Here is a 25,031-nt window from a genome sequence, read left to right as displayed (position 1 = left end):
CAGTTAATCTCTCTTGTAGCACATGCATTTTAAGCTCCGAAGTTCCCTCTAATCATGACTTGAGCTGTTTCCAAGAAATACACGTATGCCGTATTTTCATTACTATTTGGTTCAAACATTTAAAAAAAAAAACTTCCCTCTTGATTTCTTCTTTATTCTATTGATTATTTGTAGTTCTTACTTTCCAGATCTTTGGAGGATTTTCTAGTTGTTTTGTTGTTGTGGTTGATATTGATATCGATATCCAGTTAAGTTCCATTCTGGTCCAAGATTAGACACTGTATCATTTCAGTCTTATGAAGTTTGTAGTAACTTGCTTCAGGACCAGAATGTGGTATGTCCTGATGAATGTTCCAAATGCATGTAAAACAAATAGGCATTCTGCAGGTTTTGGTTTTATCATTCCATAAATATCACTTATGTGAAGTTAGCCAATGGTATTGTTCAGATCATCTCTCCATATATATTTTTTAAAAGATTTTATTTATTTATTTATTTATTTACTTATTTGACAGATGGAAATCACAAGTAGGCAGAGAGGCAGGCAGAGAGAAAGGGAGAAGCAGGTTTTCCACTGAGCAGAGAGCCCAATATGGGGCTCCATTCCAGGACCCTGGGATCATGACCTGAGCCGAAGGCAGAAGCTTTAACCCACTGAGCCACCCAAGCGCCCCCAGATCATCTATATTTTAACCAAGTTTTGTGTGTTTTCTTTTTCTGTTACCAAGAGATGTTAACATCTCCAACTACGATGATCAATTTATCTCTGTATCTTTTAGTTCCATGAATCTTTTCTTTGTATATGCTGAGGTTACCTTATGGGCACATACAAATTGATGCCTGTTGAAATGATACTTCATCATTATAAGATTTCTCTCTTTATCTATCATGCTTCTTTCCTGAGTGCCTACTTTCTCGGATAATAGACATATCAGTTTTCTTTTGTTTGATGTTGGCAGGCTCTATCTTTATTACATCCTTTTGCTTTTAACATTTCTTTGTAAATCAAATGCACATTAAATGTGTTTCACATAAACAGCATATAATTGGATCTTTTTTTGAAACCCAGTCTATATAGTGTGTCATCCATTCACATTTCATGAATTACCCATGGAGGTGGTATGCAACCTCTCCTCTCGCTACCTATGTTTTAGTTATCTTATGTGTCCTTCCTTCCTGCTGTTCCTCCCTTCCTTTTGGATTCATAAAGTATTTTTCTTTCCTTTATTTAATCTGCTCTGTTTTCTTTTTATTTATACTTTATTATCCTTCCTTAGTAGGTCTAGAGATTACAGTGTGTATCCTTGTCTGACTGCAACAGACAGACGTAATCTCAGCACATTTATAACTTCACAGCATGTGAGGACCTTGCAAACGGTTCATTGCATTTGTCCCTCCTGTCTCCCGTTACGCTCTTACATATTTCTCTCCAGCATATGTGCTAAAACTCATAATAGATCAGCATTAATAGTGCTTTAAGTAATCCTCAGTCTTTTATATTTACGCAAATATTTGTATTTCCTTTTGACCTCATTTGTTCCTGTAGTTCCTTGCTTTCCTCTGGGATAATTTTTTAGGAGTCTGAAAACTTCCTTTGGGATTTCTCCAAGTGTGGTTATGTGGGGGTGGGGGAGGGGCATGGGACCTCAGTCCTGTGTTTCTTGTACATCACTTCCTCCATGGGGAACTTTCTCTTCTAAGTCTTATGAGACTGCAGGAGAAACCGCTCAGGCTTTGCAGCCTCCCCAGCAGGCATCCTACAAGCCCATGTGACTGTTAGAATTTCCACTAGGCTCTCTTTTCTCTATGTGATTCCCTCCACACTGTACAAACCAAAACAAATTTCTCCCAAGAATAAGATGGCTGGCTATCTCAGCTCCCCGGAGAAGGGCTTTTTCCTGACTGCGTTTCCAGCTGTTCTGTTTCTCTTTGTTTTCTCTGCACGCGGGGGTCTTTAATTTTTAGCTAATTTCATTTTTTTTACATGTGATTTATCCATTTTGTTTTTCTAGAAATTGCCATGGGAGTGTTGATCTGACACTCCCCCCTAAATTATATGTTGAAAAGAAAGTCCACTGGCTACTATCATTTTTAATAATTGATGTAAACATAAACATTTGAAAAGAAACCAATTCATATTTTGGTGGTGACTTATAATTGCTACTGATTTCTCTGCTTTATAATATTTTTAAAATTTATTTTTTATTTTTTTCAGTGTTCCAGGATTCATTTTTTATGCACCACACCCAGTGCTCCATGCAATACGTGCCTTCCATAATACCCACCACTAGGCTCACCCAACCCCCCACCCCTGCCCCTCCAAAGCCCTCAGTTTGTTTCTCAGAGTCCACAGTCTCTCATAGTTCATCTCCTCCTCCAATTTCCCCCAGCTCACTTCTCCTTTCCAACTCCCAATGTCCTTCATGTTATTTGTTATGCTCCACAAGTAAGTGAAACCATGTGATAATTGACTCTCTCTGCTTGACTTATTTCACTCAGCATAATCTCCTCTAGTCCCACACATGTTGATACAGAAGTTGGGTTTTCATTCTTTCTGATGGAGGCATAATATTCCATTGTATATATGGGCCACATCTTTATCCATTCGTCTGTTGAAGGTCATCTTGGCTCTTTCCACACTTTGATGATGCTGGCCATTGCTGCTATGAACATTAGAGTACAGTTGGCCTTTCTTTTCACTACATCTGTATCATTTTTTAAAATTAAAAACAAGGCATAGCTGTTCTGTTTCTGAAATGTAGCACTGTATTAGCTTTATATATTAAGTTAACATATATAGATTATATTCATTTTAAACTTTTGGGAAATCTGAGTTTCTAAGATCAGAACATTGGTTATCACCTTTCACATAGGAAAAGATGTAAAACTCAACTGCTCTGCTTTGGCAAATGAAAAGGATGCTTTTTATTGGAATGTGTGGGAAGAAAATGGAAAGGAACCTAATGTACATGAAGAGAACGTAACAAGAATTAGGTATGTATATGTGATGTATTATTTATCACTACATATACAAATCACATTGTGTTGTAGATACATGGGCATCTGGGCTCTTTCCATAGTTTGGCTATTGTGGACATTGCTGCATAAATATTGGGGTGCAGGCCTCCTTTGAATCAGTATGTTTGAAACCCTTTGGGTAAATACCTGTAGTGCAATTGCAAAGGCGAAAAGCAAACACAAAACCCAGAATCCTGAATGGCTGATTGGATATTTGAGGTATGTTTACATTTTAATTATAATTTACATATTCTATACTTTCACCATGCTCTAGGTTGATAGATTATGCAGAAATCTAATGCCAAGATCTAAGCTAGAAAAAGAAGTTCGGTGAGGCTGTTTCACATCAGCTTACAAAAGTAGCTTTTGGTCGGTCAGGATATGTTGGGGATGGGGATTTTACTTAAGCATCTGATAAAGTTAATAATCATATAAGAGACTCCAAACTTGTCAGATGTAAGTTTTGTCTCAAGGAAACGCTAATGTCCCCATCACCTACACTGTGGCATTCATTGTTGGCAGATTGACATCGAACATAGTTATTACTGTAACATTTTGCTGTCAAGAGTCCATTAACGGAAATTAGAAACCCAGTAAGAACAGGTAAAAGAAATTAAAAAAAAATAAACCAAGAGGGCATTGTTAGATATAAATATCTAGGAGGTAGCTTTGGTTCAAACAGTTTCAAATTGTTGTGTATTAGTACTTCCATTGCCTATGTTCCTCCAGGAAGGAATGGTCACTCTTATTCAAACAAAACATGCTCAGCCTGTGGTCATTTAAGTGTTTCTGAATGACTTCAGGTCATTACTCTACTTAATAATGTATTGATACACTCAGGTTTTAGTGAGTAGTGATCCCAAGGTGTCTGTCACCTTGGCTGCCATCTTGAGGTCTTTTCCCTGCCTTTTACACTTCAGAATTTTCTTTGTCATCATGCCAGCAGCTCTCAATTCTTGCTGACACTTGTCGGTGAGTTCCTAACAGTGTCAGATGTGTGGCCTTGCCCGACAGCAGACGTGTAAACATCGGTCCTGCTGAACAGCATGGACACCTTGCCATTGTGTCTTCTCTTCAGCATCAGACCCTCACTGGAGTTCTGCGGTCCCCCTTCTAGTGATCTATCGCTAATCTTTGGAGGGATAGAAGACCAACTCACCAAACTATTTGAATGGAGCTTAAGCTAAGCTAGGGAAGCCAGGTAGTCTTTCTTTAGAGTTGGGTGATGAGCTTTATTCTGCCACTGGCCTTTTGTGCCTTACTTTCGGGGTCTTTCACTGATGTTGGATAGTTGATATTCCTGGATTGGTGACTTCTGCACCAAAGTATGTTCTAACCTGTGTTCGAGACAGTTGAAGGCTAAGGTGGGTTCCGTGTCCCATGTACTGGAAACACCTGCTGCTAGGGGGGTGGCAGGTGAGTGAGCCACCCGGGGCGGGCTTTCCCAAGTTGTCGCTGGCAGAGAAGCAGATATCATGAGCTGTTACCTTGCATCAACAACAGCACAATGTGGATCTTTTGAGAAGAGAAAGACAGCTTGCTACTGGTGTTTGCCTAAGTCATTTTCTGACACCTCCTGAAAGCTTAATTGGAATTTCTCACATGCCTGTGGGTGCATCTGAGAATAGTGCCATTCTTTTTTATTTTTTTTAAAGATTTATTTATATGAGAGAGAGAGAGAGCATGCAAGGAGGGGGAAGGGCAGACGGAAAGGGAAGGAATCTCAAGCAGGCTCCACACTGAGCTCAGAGCCCGACACAAGGCTCTATCCCAGGACCATGAGATCATGACCTGAGCCAAAATCAAGAGGCAGACGCTTAACTGTCTGAGCCACTCAGGTGCCCCAAATAGTGTCATTCTTAAGTTTATTTTCAATGCTGAACAAAATAAAAGTGATCTTTAGGATCACATGGAGAAATTTGATAGGAATCTGTATTTATGCCAAACCATTTGCCACTTTGTCACAATCCATGGAGACCTCCTTGTGGGAGGAACGCTAAGTGGTTATGAGAAGAGAAAGAGGGGAAATAGTTGAGAGACTATATTCTTGTGTTTTCAGCTCAGCATCATTACCTTCTAGCATATTCATTATGGAGAGTGCACGGCATCATTCCCTAGGTGGTCACAGGAGGGCTGTTTCTGTCTGCCCTGACACTCTCCGGAGGAGTCAAGGTTCATGGTTGCCCACACCCTGAGTCCCCATCAGAAAAGGAAGGTTCCATGGAGCCAATAGATCCATTGCTTTTGAGTATTTTCACATGAGAACTCCACTCTCATGGGTAATGTTGCTGGCAACGACCAAAGCCTATCACAGAATTATTTCCTCTTTTACAGGACTCCAGATGGCAAATTGTATGCATCAAGAATATTGAGAATTGAGAATATTAATGAAAAAAATCTAAACTTTTCATATAATTGTTCTGTGGCCAGCGAGGGAGGCACAGACATTATAAGCTTTGTCTTGTTGAAAAAAGGTATGGGAAAGTTTTGTCGTGGAAGCTTGTGGAAGCTTGGAATGTTGCGGCTGAGAGACCCCTTGAAGATTGCCACTCTCTCCTTTTACACCCCAGGAAGCAAGCTCCCAAGAGATGAAATGGTCAACCTTTTGTCACAGGCATTTAGGCTAACCTGGGGCTAAGTCCCCTGCTGGAGTCCCCTGTGCATTGATTGTGTGCAGAGAATAAAAACACTATTCTTTTGCCCTCAATCATATTGCAGACCCAGGTAGAAACCAGAAGCCTGAACAGGGACCCAGAAGCAGACTGGAGGCAGAGATGCGTGGGAGGAGATGCAGGCAGGGCAGCTCTGGCATGCCTACGACAATGGGAGGCCAGCTTGTAGCTCAGCATAGGGTGAGGCCAATGATAATGATTGTACTATTGCCTCCAGCCTACCTTAGCTGGGCACAGGGCACAGGGCACAGGGGACCCTTGGGTGTGGTCATTCATTCAACAAAGATTGACCAAGGCCTCTCTTCCTTGAACCAGTCTCTGGACCTGGCGGGTGGACAATTGTTGGATTGCATCAGTGGACTTCTAAACTTTTGCACTGCCTGACTGATGGAGCATTCCAGAGCCATCCCCCTCTGTCCTCTACCAATACAGTACAACCCAGGGCCATTGGCCCAGTAGCTGCTCAAAAGTGGCTTCATACTATGGCGAAGACACTAAGAGTTAAGGGCATCAGTGACTTTCCCTGGGACACAGACTAAGTGATAGCGCCAGGTGGGGAGCCCAGATGACCTCAGTTCAGCATCTGCTCTCTCAAAACTATGCAGTTCCATTTACATTTGCAATATACTAGCTAAGACGTTGGTTTGGGTCCCTCTGCATTTCACCCTGGTATCTTACCATCCTAGAGACTCGCCTTCCCCAGGTGGGGATAGGCTATATCACAATTATTTCAGTTCAGGTCTCTGAATGTCCTTGTACACACTTTTATTCTTTAAAAAACCAGAGTGGAACGTTTAGTACTCGGGACCAAAGGCCGGCATGTGGACGAAGTTGATGGGATGTATCAGAAAGACACCTGGATTCATGTTCAGTGTAAAAACTGACAACTGTGCTGTGATGTTGGAGGATACTGGTAAACTGTCTTTCACTAGTTATTCTTGTTTTCTTTTTCTTTCTAGAAGGTATGGTTGACATCCCAGGCTACGTCTTCACCAGAGGAATGATCATAGCTGTTCTGATCTCAGTGGTGGTTGTATGCCTAGTAATTATGGGCGTCATTTATAGAGTTGACCTGGCCCTATTTTATAGACATTTCATGGGAAAAGATGAAACATTAACAGGTAACAGATATCGTAATACTGGGATTTCTTATCTTATGGCTTCATTAAAAAACCAAATAAAGATACATTAATCTTCCTTTCATTTTGATTATATTGTTGTCTTACTGTGTGGGAGAGGTTTTCCACAGGAAAGACTGGTTTGAACAGATCATCCATCATGAACGTTGTCTCATATCTTTTTTTGTGCTAACTTGTATGTTGCCAAAAATAATTTGCCAAGAAATTGTTAGTTGTTTGATATATGTATGTCATGTCCTCCCAAATGCCCTGTGAGATGCTTGTGCCTAGGGACTGTCATCATTCACATTTGATCTGGACACCTTATATAATGTGCACATTCAATAAACTTCATTAAATAGAATTGAATTGTATTGTAGTTCATTATTTTAACCTGACAAAGGAGGCAGCCTTATGTATCTATAAGAACCCTGAACTAGAAGCCAAATGACCTGGGTTCTGGCTTCCTAGATTTGTTTTTCTCTATGGCTGTTTCTATCTGAGGACTCTATTTTTCAATCTGATTTCTCTATTTTTAAAGGTAATTTGAAGAAGTCCTCAAGTTATAAGATAATTACTGCATTGTGTCAACTATACTTAAGTAAAAAAAGATAATTCCTGAATTGAAACAAATCAGTCTAATCCATTGCACTTGCTGTGTGTGTGTGTGTGTGTGTGTAGGACACAGTTCAAAACACAGAAAGTCTAAGAGTAGAAAATCACCTGTTAGCCTTTCCCATGTCTCTGTTTCTCACATCATCTGTCACTGATAGTATATATATCTAAACAAATATGGATATGGGATCAAATTCCACTCCTGTGCTAAAAACAAATCTTGGCCAATCATGTACACTCTTCTGAACTTCTTTGTTTTGCTATGCCTTGGATGCCCTTCCATAACAGTTTATAAAGCCTCCTGTTAGAGTCATACAGTGTTTTATATCTAAAGATGTATCCCTGTTTGTTTGGTCACCTTTTGAGTTATTCACAACCTTTTGTTATTACAGAAATGATGTGATAGAGAGTTTTGAAGAGTCATTGTTTCATCTGTGTGCAGTGTAACTGAAGGGAAAACTTCCCAAAGTGGAATTGCTGGAGATATTGAAGGGTAGATACCCTTGTTCATTGGATAGGCATAGCCAATTTGACCTCCCTTCTATTGTACTCCTACCACCTTCAAAGAATGGGGGTTACTTTTTCTGCATGGCCTTACCCACAACCTTTTGGCTATGTGCCAATCTGATAGGTAAAGTTATATCTCAGTATAGTTTTCATTTGTATTTCACTTACTATGCAAGAGTATAATTTTTCATTTTTTTAAGGTTCATTTTTATTTACATTCTCAAAGTACTCATTCATATCCTTTGACACTTTTCTATTGTTTTTTTTCCCTCTTGTTTATTTCTAAGAGCTATTTATATTTTAAGGAGGTTAACTATTATCTACATTATGAAGGTAGTAGAAAGTATAGACAAAAAACTTGGCCTTTTTTCCCTCTTGTTTATTTCTAAGAGCTATTTATGTTTTAAGGAGGTTAACTAACTATTGTCTATACTATGAAATGAAAATATTGTTCTCAGATTGTAATTTATCTTTTGATTTTGCTTATATTAGTGTAATATGTGGAAGATTTTTTATTATTCTTAAAGTATAATTGACACAGCGTTATATTAGTTTCAAGTACACATTTTTATCATTATGGAAGATTTTTTTTAATGTACTCAAGTTTATCCTTTTATGGTTTCTAGATTTGTGGTCACAAGTAGAAAGATCTTGACCACAAGTTACGAAAGAAGTCTCATGTTGTTCCTGTGGGATTTTTCTAGATTCATGATTCACATTTACAGCTTTTAGTTAATAATATCAAATTAACAAAGCCAATTAATTAAGTTTTGAGCTTAATTATGTGTATGCAATTTTAGGGATGGAGAGAAACACTATAACTGAGAGGTCTATTTTTGGTACCTTTTTGAACAGGTTTCTACTTGCATGGACCTGAACATATCTCAAAATGGGCATTCACTAATATCTTTCTGATCTTCAACGAAGATTTTTTTTCCCCCTCTCTGTTGTGTTTGACCCAATTCACAGATAATTTTTTCCAGTTCACACTTCCTGCTTCCCAGCATGGCAGTGCATAGAAACATTTACAGATGGGCTCTACATCAGCTCTATTTCAAGTGTGACCTGTGACAGTGATCAGTTGTGAAAAAGCCAGAAATAGAGACATAAGTATAAAAACCAAAACTTTCATAGCAATTTGATATTGCTGCTATATCCAAGAATGTTTTCAGTATGAGTTTTTGAAGGACTGGAAATGAAAGAAACCAAACAACCCAAATCAGTCAAACTCAATGAAAGCATGGTCATTCACCCAACACAGTTTGAGAAGCATTCGCCTGACTCCTTAAAGCCCCAAATATAGATTCACATGAGGGTTTTGTTTATACAGAACCCAAAATAATTATTATTAATTTCTGAATACCTTATCTTAAACACTTCACTTTGTCAGTTATCAGAGCCAGCAAGTCATTCAATTACGTGGGTTTAAATTAAATTGTAATATCTATTACAAGATTTGCTAAACCAAAAAGAGAATTGCTTGAAATTGGGCATTTCAAAGCAATCAATAGTGGAAAAACCATTTTTCATCTTTCATGGGTAAGAGTAAAGCTGTACTCCAACCCCTTACCATCTAACCAATTATCATGGGGCAGGGATAGACCATTCCCCTCCCACTTCCCCTTCTTCCTCTACCAATCTCAGTTAGCATCAATTGCGTCATTTAGGACCTGACTCAAAATTTCATTTTTTCAGGAAGCAGGTCCCCTAAAGATCACTTTTTAGTCTCTGACCACATTGATTCTGTTTGTTTTGCCTGTTTTGTTACACTGCCTCGCACTGCTAATGTGTTATTTGCAAACTTTTTCAAATTCTTGCATTTGCTTGCTTTGTCTTCTGAGATAGGTTGGATGAAGGTAGAAGAAGGGCGTGTATATAATTTTGTGGTTTCCCAGTTAGTACGGTGGTCTTTGTTATTTAGGTAACACTTTCATCTTGACTTTGTCCCATTAGCCTTCTGAACATTGCTTTATGATTATCAGGAATTTAATAGGAACCAATGTTATTATCCATGAAAATCTTTCAATAGACCAGAAATTTTCATATTGGCATCTAGGACCATATTTACTTTTAAATATCGCAGCATGTGTTGTGATAGCCCTGTGTTTAAATCACCTCTATTGTTTCTTCCTGCTTGCCAGTGTAAACGCTCTGCTTTGTTTCTGTCTTCACTTTCCAGTGGGTCATTCTGAGTATAGACATATTAAGATGCTGGTAGGATTAGGTAATAAGAGAAAGCCGAAGTGAGATTTGCTTTCCATTCCTGGAACAAGGACATAGCTGGGCTCCTTGGCCTTTTGTTGCCTTTAAATGACTTTAATTCCTGGATTTATATCTTGTATTTCTCTCCATCACTCTATGGTGTCATACAGTGAGAATCTTAATCTACATGCTTAAAAAACAATTTGCTAATTGGTTGCTTGATTAGCATTTGAGGTTCATGGAGGCTATTTTTTTGTGTGTCTTTAATAATAATTGAATTTATTTCTTGTTTTTGAAAACTTAAAAAAATCAGAGAGCGAATAATGCCTAAAAAGAACCATAGAACCAAAAAATATTTGATGAATTTTATGAGTTACCTAGTTTAAACACGTTTGTTTTGTTTTTTAATTGGTTTTCTGGCAAAAAAAAATATTTTCTATATCCTTTTTTTTGAATGGCTTCATTGAGCTCTAACTGATGTACAAGGAACTGCACATACTTAATGGGTACAATTTAATGAGTTTGGACATGAGGATACTCTGTTTAATTTTTTTCCTTTATGATGGTTCCTCTCCCATTTTTCACAACTTTCACTCAAATTTTATTTGCACTGTAATTAAAAGAGTAAACCTTATTTCCTAGATGGAAAAACATACGATGCTTTTGTGTCTTACCTGAAAGAATGTGGACCCGAGAATGGAGAGGAGCACACCTTTGCTGTGGAGATTCTGCCCGAGGTGTTGGAGAAACACTTTGGGTATAAATTATGCATATTTGAAAGGGATGTGGTACCTGGAGGAGGTAAGAAAGTAATTCCAGATAGAAAACCAGTGGGAAGATTTTAAAAGCTGAATAGTGTAGCCTTATGAAAGGCAATCCTGTTTTGCTTAAAAACAAAGGAATAAACACGATCCTATAAACCAGAAATAATCAGCTAAATCAGTATAATATTTTATACAACAGGATCGGTTCCTGACTTAACACGTGACCCTCTGGACTATACACATCATTCATTCTTACCAGAAAATACTCGTTCTTTATTAGGTTGGCACTGGTGTGAAAATTATAGTAGCGGATAGGAGAGTTGGAAAAGAATAAATAAAGGGCGATTGGTGATTCATGTCGGATTTTAGTTATGCAGTTCAGTTTTTTTTTATTAGTATCTGAGTACAAATGACCATAAAACATATATTGAAGCAAATTCCAGCTCGAAGCCAAGAAATCAAGTCACATGTCTGTATTTTCTCTGAGGTTTTCCAGAGCAAGTATTCGAAATCTGGTGTCAGAATACTTTGGGTGCTGATGCATTACCAAGGATGCAATATAAGCATTTCTATTGCCACCATCACCCAGTCAGCCAACGTATACTCGTGGCAAACTCTGAGCTGGGCACTGAAGACATCGCAGTAAATAAGACATAGCTGTGTTTTTCCCCCTCCCAGATTACAACCGAGAAAGGGAAGATACGACCAATTAGAAGGAGAAAACATACTATTTTTTTTAAAGATTTTATTTATTTATTTGGCAGACAGAGATCACAAGTAGGCAGAGAGAGGGGGAAGCAGGCTCCCTACTGAGCAGACAGCCAGATGCAGGGCTCCATCCCAGGACCCTGGGATCATGACCTGAGCCAAAGGCAGAGGCTTTAACCCACTGAGCCACCCAGGTGCCCCTACTTTTTAATAAATAGATAGGTAGATGGATAGATAGATAAAATAGGTTTGTTCTTATTTTTCAAATGAAAATAAAGACCGTATGTATATTTAATTATAAAGAGCTTGGGTCAAAACCTCTATTGGAGAAGGGGTAGAGATCTAGCCCAGAAGTTGACAGTCAATCACCCATGGGTCAAATCCAGGCTATCAGCCTTGTTAAAACATAGCAAAGAGCTGTTCGTGTGTGGTCTGCAAGGTGCCTTTGAGCTAAATAGCAGAGATGGGTAATATAAAACCAGAAATAGTCACTCCCTGGCCCTTTACAGAAATTTTGTCAACTTCTGGTCCAGAAGCATGGTGGGATATATATATTTTTATCTTTAAATTCAGATTTCAGTGTTCCTCCCTGTCTGCCAAGACGCATCACAGGACTCCAGAAGGCAGACCGCCTAGGTCCTGATTCTAATTCTAGAATTTGCTGACTATTGGACTCTGGTCTAGTTGCTTAACCATTCTGTACTTCGGCTTCCTCATTGGAAAAATGGTGGTGATAACGACATTGTCTTCGTAGGGTCATTGTGATGCTGTAGTGAGTTGATACACATAAAACATCTAGAAGAGTAAGCACCAAGTGTTCATTATTGCTGTTACTTGGATGATTGTTTTTAACAGTGTATAAAAGTTGAGAATAAGTGGTTTGTCTTGAAAAACTTATTAGTGAAGTAGAGTTAAATAATACAAAATTAGATCTTCATCTCCTGTCTGCCTTTTTAGTTCTCTTTAACTACTATGCCACATCTTGCATTTTCAGCTGTTGTTGATGAAATCCACTCATTGATAGAAAAAAGTCGAAGACTGATTATTGTCCTAAGTAAAAGCTACATGTCTAATGAAGTCAGGTATGAACTTGAAAGCGGACTCCATGAAGCGCTGGTAGAAAGGAAAATTAAAGTCATCTTAATTGAGTTTACACCTGTGAGAGACTTCGTGTTCTTCCCCCAGTCACTACAGCTTTTGAAATCTCACCGAGTTCTGAAGTGGAATGCTGATAAACCTCCATCGTATAACTCAAGGTTCTGGAAAAATCTTCTTTATCTGATGCCTGCAAAAACGGTCAAGCCCTATGGAGCTGAGTCTGAAGTCCTACCTGTTCTTTCAGGGTCCTGAGCTTTAGGAAAGCTGAACATACGAGAGAACTGTTGACGCTCTGGGCCCAGAGTGGATGGGCCTGTTTTTAACAAAGGCACTATTAAAAATGTTTACCTCTGAAAATCCTTCTTACGGTTCGAAGACGACAGTCGTCATTAGGTTGCCAGGGATAAGACTGAACACTGAGCTGCGCTCATGTGCTCCTGGAGGAACCTGGAATTCCAAAGCGATGCATCTCCTCTTTCTCCCTCCTCCATAACTGGCTATAGGTGCTCGTTCTCAATTCATGTTCAGCAACTGTGAGGCAGAGCATGAAGCAGAATACCTTAGGCTCTTATAAAAAGGGCCGTTCTCTATGTTTTTTTTTTTTTAATTTCTTTTCAGCGTAACAGTATTCATTGTTTTTTGCACCACACCCAGTGCTCCATGCAATCCATGCCCTCTCTAGTACCCACCACCTGGCACCCCAACCTCCCATCCCCGCCCCTTCAAAACCCTCAGATTGTTTTTCAGAGTCCATAGTCTCTCATGGTTCACTTCCCCTTCCAATTTCCCCCAACTCCCTTCTCTCTAACTCCCCATGTCCTCCATGCTATTTGTTATGCTCCACAAATAGGTGAAACCATATGATAATTGACTCTCTTTGCTTGACTTATTTCACTCAGCATAATCTCTTCCAGTCCTGTCTCTATGTTTTTAATGCTAATGCTTGAATTAAAGGATTGTAAGTATATTCTGGGATCTAGTAGGTGACATAATAGCAGGAATGGTGCCTTCACTCTCCAGTGCAGCCTATAGCTAAGCACCTGGGATAGTGCCTGAGACATGGCAGAGAGCTGGTGGGGCTGTGTGCACTGGAGACCCAGGTGTGACAGGGCCTTAGCCTCAGGACATGTTTAATGTGTCCTGGCCACAGCTGCAGACCCACTATTATCAGAACCCCCTGAAGCACTGCTCAGGGCTTGCTTATTTGGGTCTGTTTGGAGGGAACGTCCCCAGACTGTTTTATCTTTCATGAGAGGCACACATTTGAATTAAGATAATTCTCTGGGTTTTTCAAAATGGTCTAAAACATTTGTTGATTTAACAAGAATGTTTATAGACCCGATGTCAGATCATATCTTCCATATTAGCCAATAGTCAGTATTATACATTAGCCACAGCAAAATAGGATAGTTACTGGTTTGATTTGTTAAAAAAAAAAAATACCTTTAAGGTGGAGGCAGCATGGCATGGGGTTGAGCATGAGCTATGCAGTCAAGACACTTGAGCTCGAATCCTGGGCTTGCTACTCACTTTGGGGACGCCTGGAGCCTTTTGAACCAATCTGCTCCTCCATTTCCTCATCTGTAAAATTAGAATTTATAGTAACAGTACCTACTTCACAGGGGAACTAAATGAATAGATACAAATAAAGTACTTACAACAGTTTTTGTCACCGACTAAATAATCTACATGTGGCTATTACTGCTGTTATTTTAATTGTTAGTATTAATTGTTATTATTAATTGTTAGATGACTTATTTAGTAGTAAACTAAGATAGAAGGCAGAGAGCAGAGAAGGGAAAGAGATCTGGAAGGAAGGCAGTTTTGACTTGAGGACATTTGTATATAGAGAGAAACATGTCATTAGGGCGGAAGATATTTCTCCATTAGATGCGTGAAACTTTTGACTTTGGCAGTCATGTATGTGTCTGTCACCCTAAGCGCTCTAGGCTTTCTTGGTGGGTTCAGCAGTCATGGCTGCCCAAATCACTGAGTGAGTGACAAATAGCCATCTTACACAGAAAGAAAAGGTTTAGTAAATCTGGAAGCGTGGATAGAATGTATGGGTGCAGAGTAAATGATCCAGAGAGTTTTAAAGCAGAGATGGTTAAAAACAGCTGCAGTAGATATTGCTGAAAATTAACAAATTGAGATTTTACTAGATTTTTGGTGTGAGAAACTGATTTACTTTTGTAGAGCTTAAAATTTTGTGTGCTAATTAGGTAGCTAAAAAAAGTAAAAGAATTTGATTACTAACTGAATGTTTTATGTGTGAAAACATATGGTCTAGAGAAATGCTATTTGCTATCATCAGTGTCTCTAAAACAAAGACTGATTTTGCTCTTCTCTTTTATTGTGTGTGCTGTAAATTACATTAAGTGTATTTTGTATTGTGTGTTAAATACATATAATAAATATATGCTTTAGAAGACAGTAATAGGGGCACCTAGGTGGCTCAGTGGGTTAGAGCCTCTGCCTTTGGCTCGGGTCATGATCCCCGGGTCCTTGATCCCAGGACTCTGCTCAGCGGGGAGCCTGCTCCCAGCTCTCTGTCTGCTGCCTCTCTACCTACTTATGATCTCTCTCTGTCAAATAAGTAAATAAAATCTTTGAAAAAATTAAAAAAATAAAAGACAGTAATAAACCATTAGTCTAGTGGTCTTAATTTTGGAATGCCTTTTGATAACCTTTTTCACTCAGGTGAAGATTCCACTTTCCCATTCTCTATATTCCCACCTATTTTAATAAGACACGGGTCATCCAAAATGGACTCCTACATCTATCTTCTTCTGCCTTTTTAAATGTCAAATTAAATTGTACCTACATTCTTTGTTGTACCTTCCTTCCCGAGCAAAAGGAGAATTACCTTCTCCAAAGCTATGAAGACACAGCACGAGTATTAGCTCTGCACATGCCAGTTAATTCATGTGCATATTTTTAAGTTTAAGTGCAAACACTTTCAACTAGAACCAATAAACAACTATTATTGATAGAATTATGTCATTCTTTTCTGGGGATACAGGTGTCCTTAAACTATGGGGGCCATTTCAGAGAATCCATCAACAGCCAGCCAGTACATCTCTATTATGTACTGGAAACATTTATTAAAATAAAGTTATATTCCCTTAAAGCAAAGAGAGAGCTTATTCGCCCCATAGTCCAAACCCAGGAGGCTGAAATGGGTAAGTACAGGGAGTTGGCCCAGGTCACATCACTGGCTAGTGTGGCAGCTGGGGGCAGAGAGAGGTGTTGTCTCTTCTCTTTGGAGTTGCCTGTTGGGACAGTGAGTCTTTTTTTTTTTTTAATTAACATATAATGTATTATGTGCTTCAGGGGTACAGGTCTGTGGATCATCAGTCTTACACTAGTCACAGCACGCACCATAGCACATACCCTCCCCAGTGTCCATCACCCAACCACCCCATCCCTTCCCTCCCCTCCAGCAGCCCTCAGTTTGTTTCCTGAGATTAAGAGTCTCTTATGGTTTGTCTCCCTCCTGATCCCATCATGTTTCATTTTTTTCCCCTCCCTGCCCTCCATAACCCCCAACCTGCCTCTCAATTTCCTCATATCAGAGAAAGCATGTGATATTTGTCTTTCCTTGATAGAATTATGTTGCTTACCATAATGCCCTCAGTTTCAATCCACATCATTGCAAATGGCAAGATTTTCATTTTTGAGGGTTGCATAATATTCCATCACACACACACACACACACACACACACACACACACACACACACACTGATGTATATATACATTATAGCAAATGGCAATATTTTCATTTTTGATGGCTGCATAATATTCCGTTACACACACACGCACACACACACACACACACAGACACACACCTCTTCTTCTTTATCCATTCATCTGTTGATGGATATCTAGATTCTTTCTGTAGTTTGGTTATTGTGAACATTGCTGCTATAAATGTGCCCCTTCAGATCACTACATTTGTATCTTTAGGGTAAATACCCAATAGTGCAATTGCTGGGTCATAGGTAGCTCTATTTTCAACTTTTTGAGGAACCTGTTTTCCTGAGTGGCTGTATCAGCTTGCATTCCCACCAGCAGTGTAGGAGGATTCCCCTTTCTCTGCATCCTTGCTAACACCTATCATTTCCTGACTGGTTAATTTTAGCCATTCTGACTGGTGTGAGGTGGCATGTCACTGTGGTTTTGATTTGTATTTCCCTGATGCCGATTGATGTGGAGCTCTTTTTCATGTGTCTGTTGGCCATCTGGATGTCTTCTTTGCAAAAATGTCTGTTCATGTCTTCTGCCCATTTCTTGATTGGATTCTTTGTTCTTTGGGTGTTGAGTTTGATGAGTTCTTTATAGATTTTGGATACTAGCCCTTTATCTGTTATGTCATTTGCAAATATCTTCTCCCATTCTGTGCATTGTCAGTCTTCTGTATCACTAATTCTTCTGCCTCATTTATCCTAGCAGTAAGAGCCTCCATTTTTTATTTCATCTCATTAATAGCTTTTTTGATTTCAGCTTGATTATATTTTTGTTCTTTTAGTTCTCCAGAAAGGGCTTTTATTTCTCCAGAAAGGGATTCTTTAGTATCTTCCATGCTTTTTTTGAGCCCAGCAAGCACCTTGATAATCATTCTGAACTAATCTAATCATTCTGAATCATTCTGATAATCATTCTGAACTCTAGTTTGGACATCTTACTAATGTCCATATTGATTAGGTCCCTAGCCATCGGTACTGACTGTTGTTCTTTTTTTTTTTTTTTTTTTTTTTTAGGTGAGTTTTTTTGCCTTGTTATTTTATCCAGATAAGAACTGATGACTGAGATAACAAAATACTAAAAGAGTTGCAGTGATCCCAGTAAAATATACACTAACCAAATCAAAAGAGATATGAAATCAGGGGGAGGAGAAAAAAGAAAAAAAATTAAAAAAATATATATATATTAGACTGGTGAACAGAAAAGAGCCACACACTTGATTTTGGGTATATTTTGGTCTGTTAGAAGAAACTCCCTCCCAGAATTTTAAAGAAAGAAAAACATATATATATACATATACATGTACATATTACCCATATACATATATATATATATATATATAGTTTACCCATATACATATGTATATGGGTAAACCCAATGAAGAGATGGAATATGATTGTAAAGATGAAAATTTAAAAAGGAGTTGATAAGAAGTTGGTTGAAAAAGAAAAAAAGAGGAAAGAATGTGATCAGGTTGGAGACTAGTACAAAGCCATGCACTAGATTTAGGGTGTATTTTAATCTGTTAGAAGAAACTGTATCCCAAAATTTTAAAGAAAGAAAAACCTATATGTATACAAAAAATAAGGTTAAATACAATGAAGGGATAGAATATGACTATAACAATGAAAATTTTAAAAATATTTTTAAAAAGGTACTGATAAGATAGTTTAAAAAGGTTAAAATACAAAAGAGGAAAAATTGAAAAAAAATAGAATAAGAAAAAAAATAAAATTGAACAAAATTTAAGTTTAAAAGACTAAAGAATCATGGAAAAATAGCCATGAATTCTATGTGTTGCTTTTCCCTAACTCTGGAGTTCCATGGTTTTCATTGATCAGTGAACTTGGTCTTGGCTGGATGTTCTTGCTGATCTTCTGGGGGAGGGGCCTGTAGCAGTGATTCTCAAATGTCTTTGCCGGAGGCAGACTTGCACCGCCCTTGCCAGGGGCCAGGCTAAGTAATCTGCTTGGGTTCACACTAGGAGCTTTTGTTCCCGGAATGGTTTCCGTACAGCTTTGGAGAAGGGAAATGAAACTGGCAGTCTCCCAGTCTCTGGCCCAGAGGAGCCAAGAGCTCTGGGCCCACTGCTCAGTGCACCCTCAGAGAAAAGGATCAATCCTTCCTGTCTCCTTGGCCTCCAGCTGCTCTCTAAGCTCACCCGACCTCTGACTGAATGTTTCTGTCTCTGGCGCACAGCCCATTTGGAGTCTCCAAACCCAGCAGATTCCTTCAGTGTGCTCCCATGCCACTCCTCCCAGAGGAGGAAGGTGAGTCTCCCCAGATCTGCCTCTTGTGGGGTCCCTACTTGAAGAGCAGTGGTCTGACTGTGCCTTGGATCATGGTTTAAGGTAACCCTGACCTGAGAACCCACTCCTCAGCTCTATCCCTACAGCTGGTTTCCCTGTCTGGTACCTGGCAGCTCTGTCACACTCAGACACCCCTGGTCTTTTTGTGAACCTGAGGGTCCTGAGACCAAACTGTTCCTGTGAGGGCTCCACACAACTCCTCCCCCCCCCCCACCCCAGCCTGCCTAGCCTCTGGAGCGACATCCCTCAGTGGAGCAGACTTCTGAAAGTTTTGATATTGTGCTCCGCTGCTCTCTCACTTTCCAGGAGCCGGCCCCTACCCCAGTGGTCTATCTTCCTGTGTATCACCTCAGATTCACTTCTCTGCATGTCCTATGTTCCAGAAAGTTCTTGCTTTTCTGTTCCTAGAATCGCTGCTCTTCTTCTCCTCTATCTCCTATTCAGTTTGTAGGTGTTCAGAATGGCTTGATAACTAACTAGCTGAACTCCTGGGACCTGGGGATATTTAAGTATTTGACTCCTCTGTCATCTTGCTCCTCCAGTTGTTGAAAGCCTTTGGACAGTGAGTTTTGAAACAAGTTTTTAGAGGGTGATGGTACTTTCCTGGGGTTGGGGCACCTTATACAAAGGAGGTCTAGGGCAAAGCCTGCACAGTAGAAGCATGGCTACTTAGGAACTAGCTCAGAGGAGGATGAAAGAGTATAAAGGATCTTCAGCCTTTCTTCTAGTCTACTAGGATAAGGATAAAGGAGGGAAATAGCACTCAGTCCTATGTAGGATGAAAGTGTACACTTGACTAGAGCATGTCTGCTGTGGCATCTGCCAAGATACAGGGAGTTAGACCTCTGACAGGTACTAGGAGCTCACACTGTGTTGATGCTGATGGTTGGCCAGGATGGTCAGTGAGGCACAGAGAGGAGGAGCTTCCCTGCAGTTACCAACATACTTGTCTAAAGCAGAGACAATGGCAAAACCAGTTTCCAAGACCAAGTCAAATTGTAGCTTTAAATTCTAGGAGGAAATAGTGAAGTGAAGCTCTGAGGGAGGAGACCCAGTGTCTGGGGAAAGCCATCTTTTTGAGCAGAAGCTACTCTGAGTTAGGAGTAACATAGGGCTCTTCAAAGGGCGAGAAAGCCACAGATCTAACAGGAAATGGTGTGTGTGTGTGTGTGTGTGTGTGTGTGTGTGTGTGCACGTGTGTGTGCTGTGGGCAGGGTACATGGTCCTTCCTGCATGCTTCACCAGTAATGACCACAGTCCAGGCTGGGGGCTCTGAGACCAACATGTATATTTCTGTGTGAGGCTTGTGACAACAAGGTTTTATCTCTAGAGTCCATCTTGTGGTTTCTCATACACACCCCATGATTGTGATTTATGTTATCGCCATTTATACATCAAGGCATACAACTTGATGGGTGTGCTTAATAATCAACGGTGAACATGTTAAGAATAGAGTTCCAGATTGTGTTTTGGGAGTCCTAGGGATCCTCATGATGGCTTAGGGACCATCCTGGGCAGTGAGGTAGAGTGAGGGGGAATATGGGAACTGGGTTCATTCTTCTCCCCAGTGCTCATTCCTTCCAGATACCTCAACTAGACCAATACTGCTTTTATCCATTTTTATGTTGAGGTTCCACATAGTCACTTTATTAAAAAAAAATACCTCTGAATAGGTCATGGTTTAGATGTAATGAACATAATCCACTCTAGCTAGTTTAAACAGAAACGGTTCTAGAATTGTTCAGAGAGGGAAAGAAACAGACCCTAGACTAACCTTCCAAGAATATCTTCCAAAGTCACGAAAAAAACCGGGCTGTCAAAGGAGCTGCTTCTCCTGCCACAAACAAGAAGAAATCTGCTCAATCAGGATGCTCTTGCTGTAGTTACCAGCTCCTGAACTAGTCTGGAGTTGAAGTAGTGGGAAAAACCTATACTGTGGAATTGTCCAGGACTGAAAAAGCCTATTGCTTCTAGTACCTGGGTCTACCAGGACCAACATTATTAATTTGCTTTATCTCACAATAAACATAATAGCCTCAGAATAATTTATAATACTAACACAGCTATCCATATTTTGTTTATTTAAAAAATTCAAGATTTGGGGAGAGGTACTATTTTATACCTTGAGAATATCCCATTAGGATATAATAAAGACAAGTTCTTGTGTTCTGGAGTCATTGGAAATTATTTTTCTTGATGTAGTTTTGTCAACTTAATAAATAATTCAATTTCTTTGATTTCGATTTTTAAGGATTGCTTCTTGAAATTTTGTTTGGTTTTATAATAATGCAAGATAGTTACAGCCTTCTAGAGCAAATCTATAAAATAAGGTACATGCAGAAAAATCCAGCTTCTATTCCTCTCCCTGCTGCTTGTTTGCTCCCTCCCATATAGGCAAACCTTTCTAAAAATGATGTCAATATATCCTTCCATTTTTAATATAGATAAAGATACATATATATCTAAATCCCTTCACCTCTCAAAGATAAAGGGTAGCATAATATATACAATTTTTCCTGCCTTGTTTCCCCATTTCATAATATATTCCAGAGATCATTGCTTATTTGCATGTGGTGCTATTTCTCCTTCTTTCTTGGAGATACATGTGAAGTTTTACTACAGTTTATTCAATAATCTCAGTTCCAGTCTTTTGCAATCTTAGATTATGTTGTAAAGAATAGTCTTATGCATACATATTCTCACATTTTTGCCAGAATATTTTGGGGGATAGATTGCTGGAAGTAGGATCTCTGCATCAGAGGATAATACATATAGACTTTGGCTTAATATTGCCTTTTCATAGGGATTGTCCTTTTGAATTCCCATTAGCAATGTAAGGAGTACTTACATTAGCTTTTGCCAAGTTTTCTCTAAAGATAATGATCTTGTTCATCTCTATCACTGGAAGATCTTTACATACAAGCCATTAGAACCCTGCAATGTAGTTGCAAATATTTGTGTTCCCAATCTATAATATTTCTACTTTACTATTGGTATTTACCCATTTCCTGATTATAGAGAAATGTATGCTTTCTTCCAATATTTGTATATATTCACTTTTAAAAATTAAAATCTTAAATTCATTTGAAATTTGTTTTGGTGTGCAGTGCAAGGAATGGATATACTGCAACATATTCTACATAGCAGTCCAGCTAGCACAACACTGTTTTCTAAAAATACCATCTTTTACCCACTGATGTAACTTCCATTAAACTTTCATATGCCATCAGATCTGTTCCTAGACCATCTAATCTTTTCTATTGGTCAGTCAACTTTCTATTTATGCAATAATACCACATTGTTTTAATTATAGAGATTTAAAATTATATTTCAATATCTTATAATGCCTATGTCGCTTGCTGCACCCCAAAGCTCCTATTTTTCTGATTTTTCTGATATTTATCACATGTTTTTTCTTCCTAATGAGCTTAACAATTAGCATGCTTAATTCCAAAGAAAAACCTGATAGCATTTTATTGGGGTTCACATTAGAATTTTTAAGTTAACATAGGGAGGATTGATTTTTTTTTTTTGAGGTTGTTTCTACCTAAGCAAGAACATAGAATGTCTTTCTCCTTGTTTAAATATGTATTTGATTCTTTCTGGAGTGATAGTTTTTCTCTTAAAGATTTTGGCTACTTCATGTTAAATTCTCTACAGATGATCATATCTTCTCCAAAAAGAGATGTGCAATTACATATAATTAATTAGAGATAAGTAATTAGAGGCACTGGAACTGGAAGGGCATTCCAATGCTTCTAATTGCTTTTTCTTGTTTAATTGCATTGGCAATTTATCCCTAGTGAAATAGAATTCATTCATCCAATAGTAATATATGTTTCAGTTATTTATGACTGTCTAACAAACTATCCTAAAACTTAGTTGCTTAAACATAACATTTTATTATTATTACTCACAGTTATGCGATCTGGATGGGCTCAGCTGGACCATTTCCCTTCTCCATATGGTGTCTGTTGGGACTGGAACATTCAATATGTTCTTTACTCATGTGTCTGAAGCTGGAATGGTTGAAACAACTATAGTCTGACTAGACTTCTCTCTCTCTCCCTTCTCCTGTCTCTCCCTTCCTCCCTCCTTGTTTTTACAAACTGGCCAACTTGGGCTTCCTTACAGAAAATGATTTTAAGATATTTGGAATTCTTATATTGTTCCCGACTTCCAAAAGAGAGGAAGTAAAAGCTGAAGATCTTTCAAAGACTGGTTCAGAGCTGGCACATTGTCACTTCTACTGCATTCTGTTGGTCAAAGCAAGTCACAAAGTCAATCCAGATTTAAGGACAGGGAAAATAGACTCTACTTCTGGACATGTAAAGCAGAATGCACATCATGGAGCAGAGGAATTGAGGGCAGCCATTTTGGGGATGCTATCCCCTCTCTGCCTATACCAGGATAGCCCATCTCCTGCAAACCTATTCAAATACTATTAAAGTGATCAAATTCATTATCAAGGTCTGCATTAGGATCTCTGAAACTTCAGAAGGGCTGTTTCCACACTCTGATTCACTCAAATCTAATTCAATTCATCAGTTATTGAATACCTATCATAAACAACACCTTATGTTTAGACTTCTCCTTCCATCCTACCCATGTTTCTCCCTGGCTCCCAGGTCTGCTGCCTTTCTTCTTGCACTGTGCTGCTCCCACAGGACACTGTGAGCCCGGGACTTCACATTCCTATTATTTTTATGACCTCTCTTGGAATAGGTCTGAAAAAAGCAGTCATATCCTCTTTGAATTCCAGACAGATTTATGATTAGTGGCAGATATCTTTAGGGGTCCACTTCTGGCTATAATTGCCAATTCCCTCTTCTACCATTCTAACCTCACCTCAGGTAAACACTTCTTTTGCCTTCATCTCAAAGTGAACTTGGTCTTCACCTGTGTTTTTTGTTCTCCTCTATTTATGTGTAGAGATAGTCCGGGAGCTCTGATGCACTCACATGAATCAGCTTTATCTTTGCCAGAATATGAGCTTCTTGAGGGAAGGTGATATCAAGATTTACCCAGTATGCTTTCTGGGCAGCACTCTTTTGGACTTGTGTGGTCTCAGGGTCCTTATGAGGTGATTTTAGTTGTTCTATCAAAGGAATGGTGGCACTCTTAATTATATTTTATATTTTGAAGTTTTCTCTATTAATAAATAGGTACAAAAAAAACCTGGGTGATTTTAGATTTTAAATTTTATTTCCCTTTCTGTCGATAAATTATTCCTGTATATAAACAGTGTGGGAGAGAGATTGTTTTCCTCTTCCAGAATTAAAATTGGTCATAAGAAAGGCTTAAGCTTGTATCTTAAGGGTTACACTTTCAGAGGTTAGTTTTACAAAACAAAAAAGAAAAAAAAAGAAGTTGAGAAATTGAGTGCTAATATTCTTTACAGGAAATTCCTGTAAAGGAAACAGACTTACTCATTCTTTCAACTAAACCTAACCACAAACCTTATCTAGTTGAGGTGGTTGGTCACAGAAGAGTTTTCAATGCTTCATCTTTAGGACATTTCCTTCTATTGATAACAGTTCATTGGATTTTTCTCTGTGTGCCAAAGTTTTGACAAAGACAATGGTCATTTGCAAATTAACAAATGTTTTCTTTTTTCCTTCAGGTATATATAGAGATATATATTAGAACTCTGAAAATGGATATTCTCTCATGTTCTTCAGATAGAAAAGCTGGCAGTTACTGAAATAAAGACTCAAAGTTCCTTCTTCTTTTTTTATGTCTTAAGAACAGGTGATAAATGTAAGAATTATTTTTACTAGATCTCTTAACCAGAAAATGTAAGTTGAGAAAAGAGCTTAAATTATTTTCAAAGTGAATTTCTAACACAATTCCTTTTCATGAAATTTTTTAAAGCTTTTTCAAGTTTTTAAAAAATATTTTATTTATTTACTTGACAGAGGGAGAGAGAGAGAGAGGGAGAGGCCAAGCAGAGGGTGTGGCCGGCAGAGGGAGAGGGAGAGTGGGACTCCACCCTAGAACCCTGGGATCCTGACCTGAGACAAAGGTGGACACCTAACCCAGTGAACCACCCAGGTACCTCTCATTAAATTTTTAAATAACAAAGGTATTGTCTGAGAAAATTTGTACCTCCCTTTATATAGAGTTTTCATTTTATATAAACCATGACAGTTATCAAAAAACCGAGGTATAGTGATTTGAGCATTTTGTGGGTTTTGGCTAAGTGTAGAAGGGCTCTAGATGTTTGCCAAATTCTAATGTTTGTCTCGATGTGATCATAAGCTCAAGTGAGTGA

The 25,031-nt window shown here is 38.7% G+C and overlaps 2 protein-coding genes across 6 annotated transcripts in view; both read left to right on the top strand.

Moving 5' to 3' along the window:
* Positions 1-13,349, top strand: part of IL18R1 (interleukin 18 receptor 1) — a 41,692-nt gene extending 28,343 nt beyond the window's left edge. For 2 of the 3 annotated variants that reach the window (XM_032351717.1, XM_032351716.1), the window contains 5 exons: positions 2,874-2,994; positions 5,353-5,492; positions 6,650-6,811; positions 10,775-10,933; positions 12,599-13,349. In XM_032351717.1, coding sequence (XP_032207608.1) covers positions 2,874-2,994; positions 5,353-5,492; positions 6,650-6,811; positions 10,775-10,933; positions 12,599-12,954 — 938 coding nt within the window. In that variant the 3' untranslated portion in view covers positions 12,955-13,349. The remainder of the gene's footprint in view (positions 1-2,873; positions 2,995-5,352; positions 5,493-6,649; positions 6,812-10,774; positions 10,934-12,598) is intronic. The other variant, XM_032351718.1, reaches the window with a different exon arrangement.
* Positions 13,350-18,688: 5,339 nt separating this feature from the next.
* The window catches only part of IL18RAP (interleukin 18 receptor accessory protein), a 38,531-nt gene continuing 32,188 nt past the window's right edge, over positions 18,689-25,031 (top strand). Inside the window, exon 1 of one of the 3 annotated variants that reach the window (XM_032351715.1) lies at positions 18,689-18,718. The gene's annotated coding sequence lies outside the window, so the exon portion shown is untranslated. The remainder of the gene's footprint in view (positions 18,719-25,031) is intronic. The other 2 variants (XM_032351714.1, XM_032351712.1) reach the window with 2 other exon arrangements.

Source organism: Mustela erminea, chromosome 7, assembly GCF_009829155.1.
Source record: "Mustela erminea isolate mMusErm1 chromosome 7, mMusErm1.Pri, whole genome shotgun sequence".
Lineage (NCBI taxonomy): Eukaryota > Metazoa > Chordata > Mammalia > Carnivora > Mustelidae > Mustela > Mustela erminea.
Note: the sequence above shows the minus strand (reverse complement) of the source record. Positions and strands in the feature narration are given on the sequence as shown.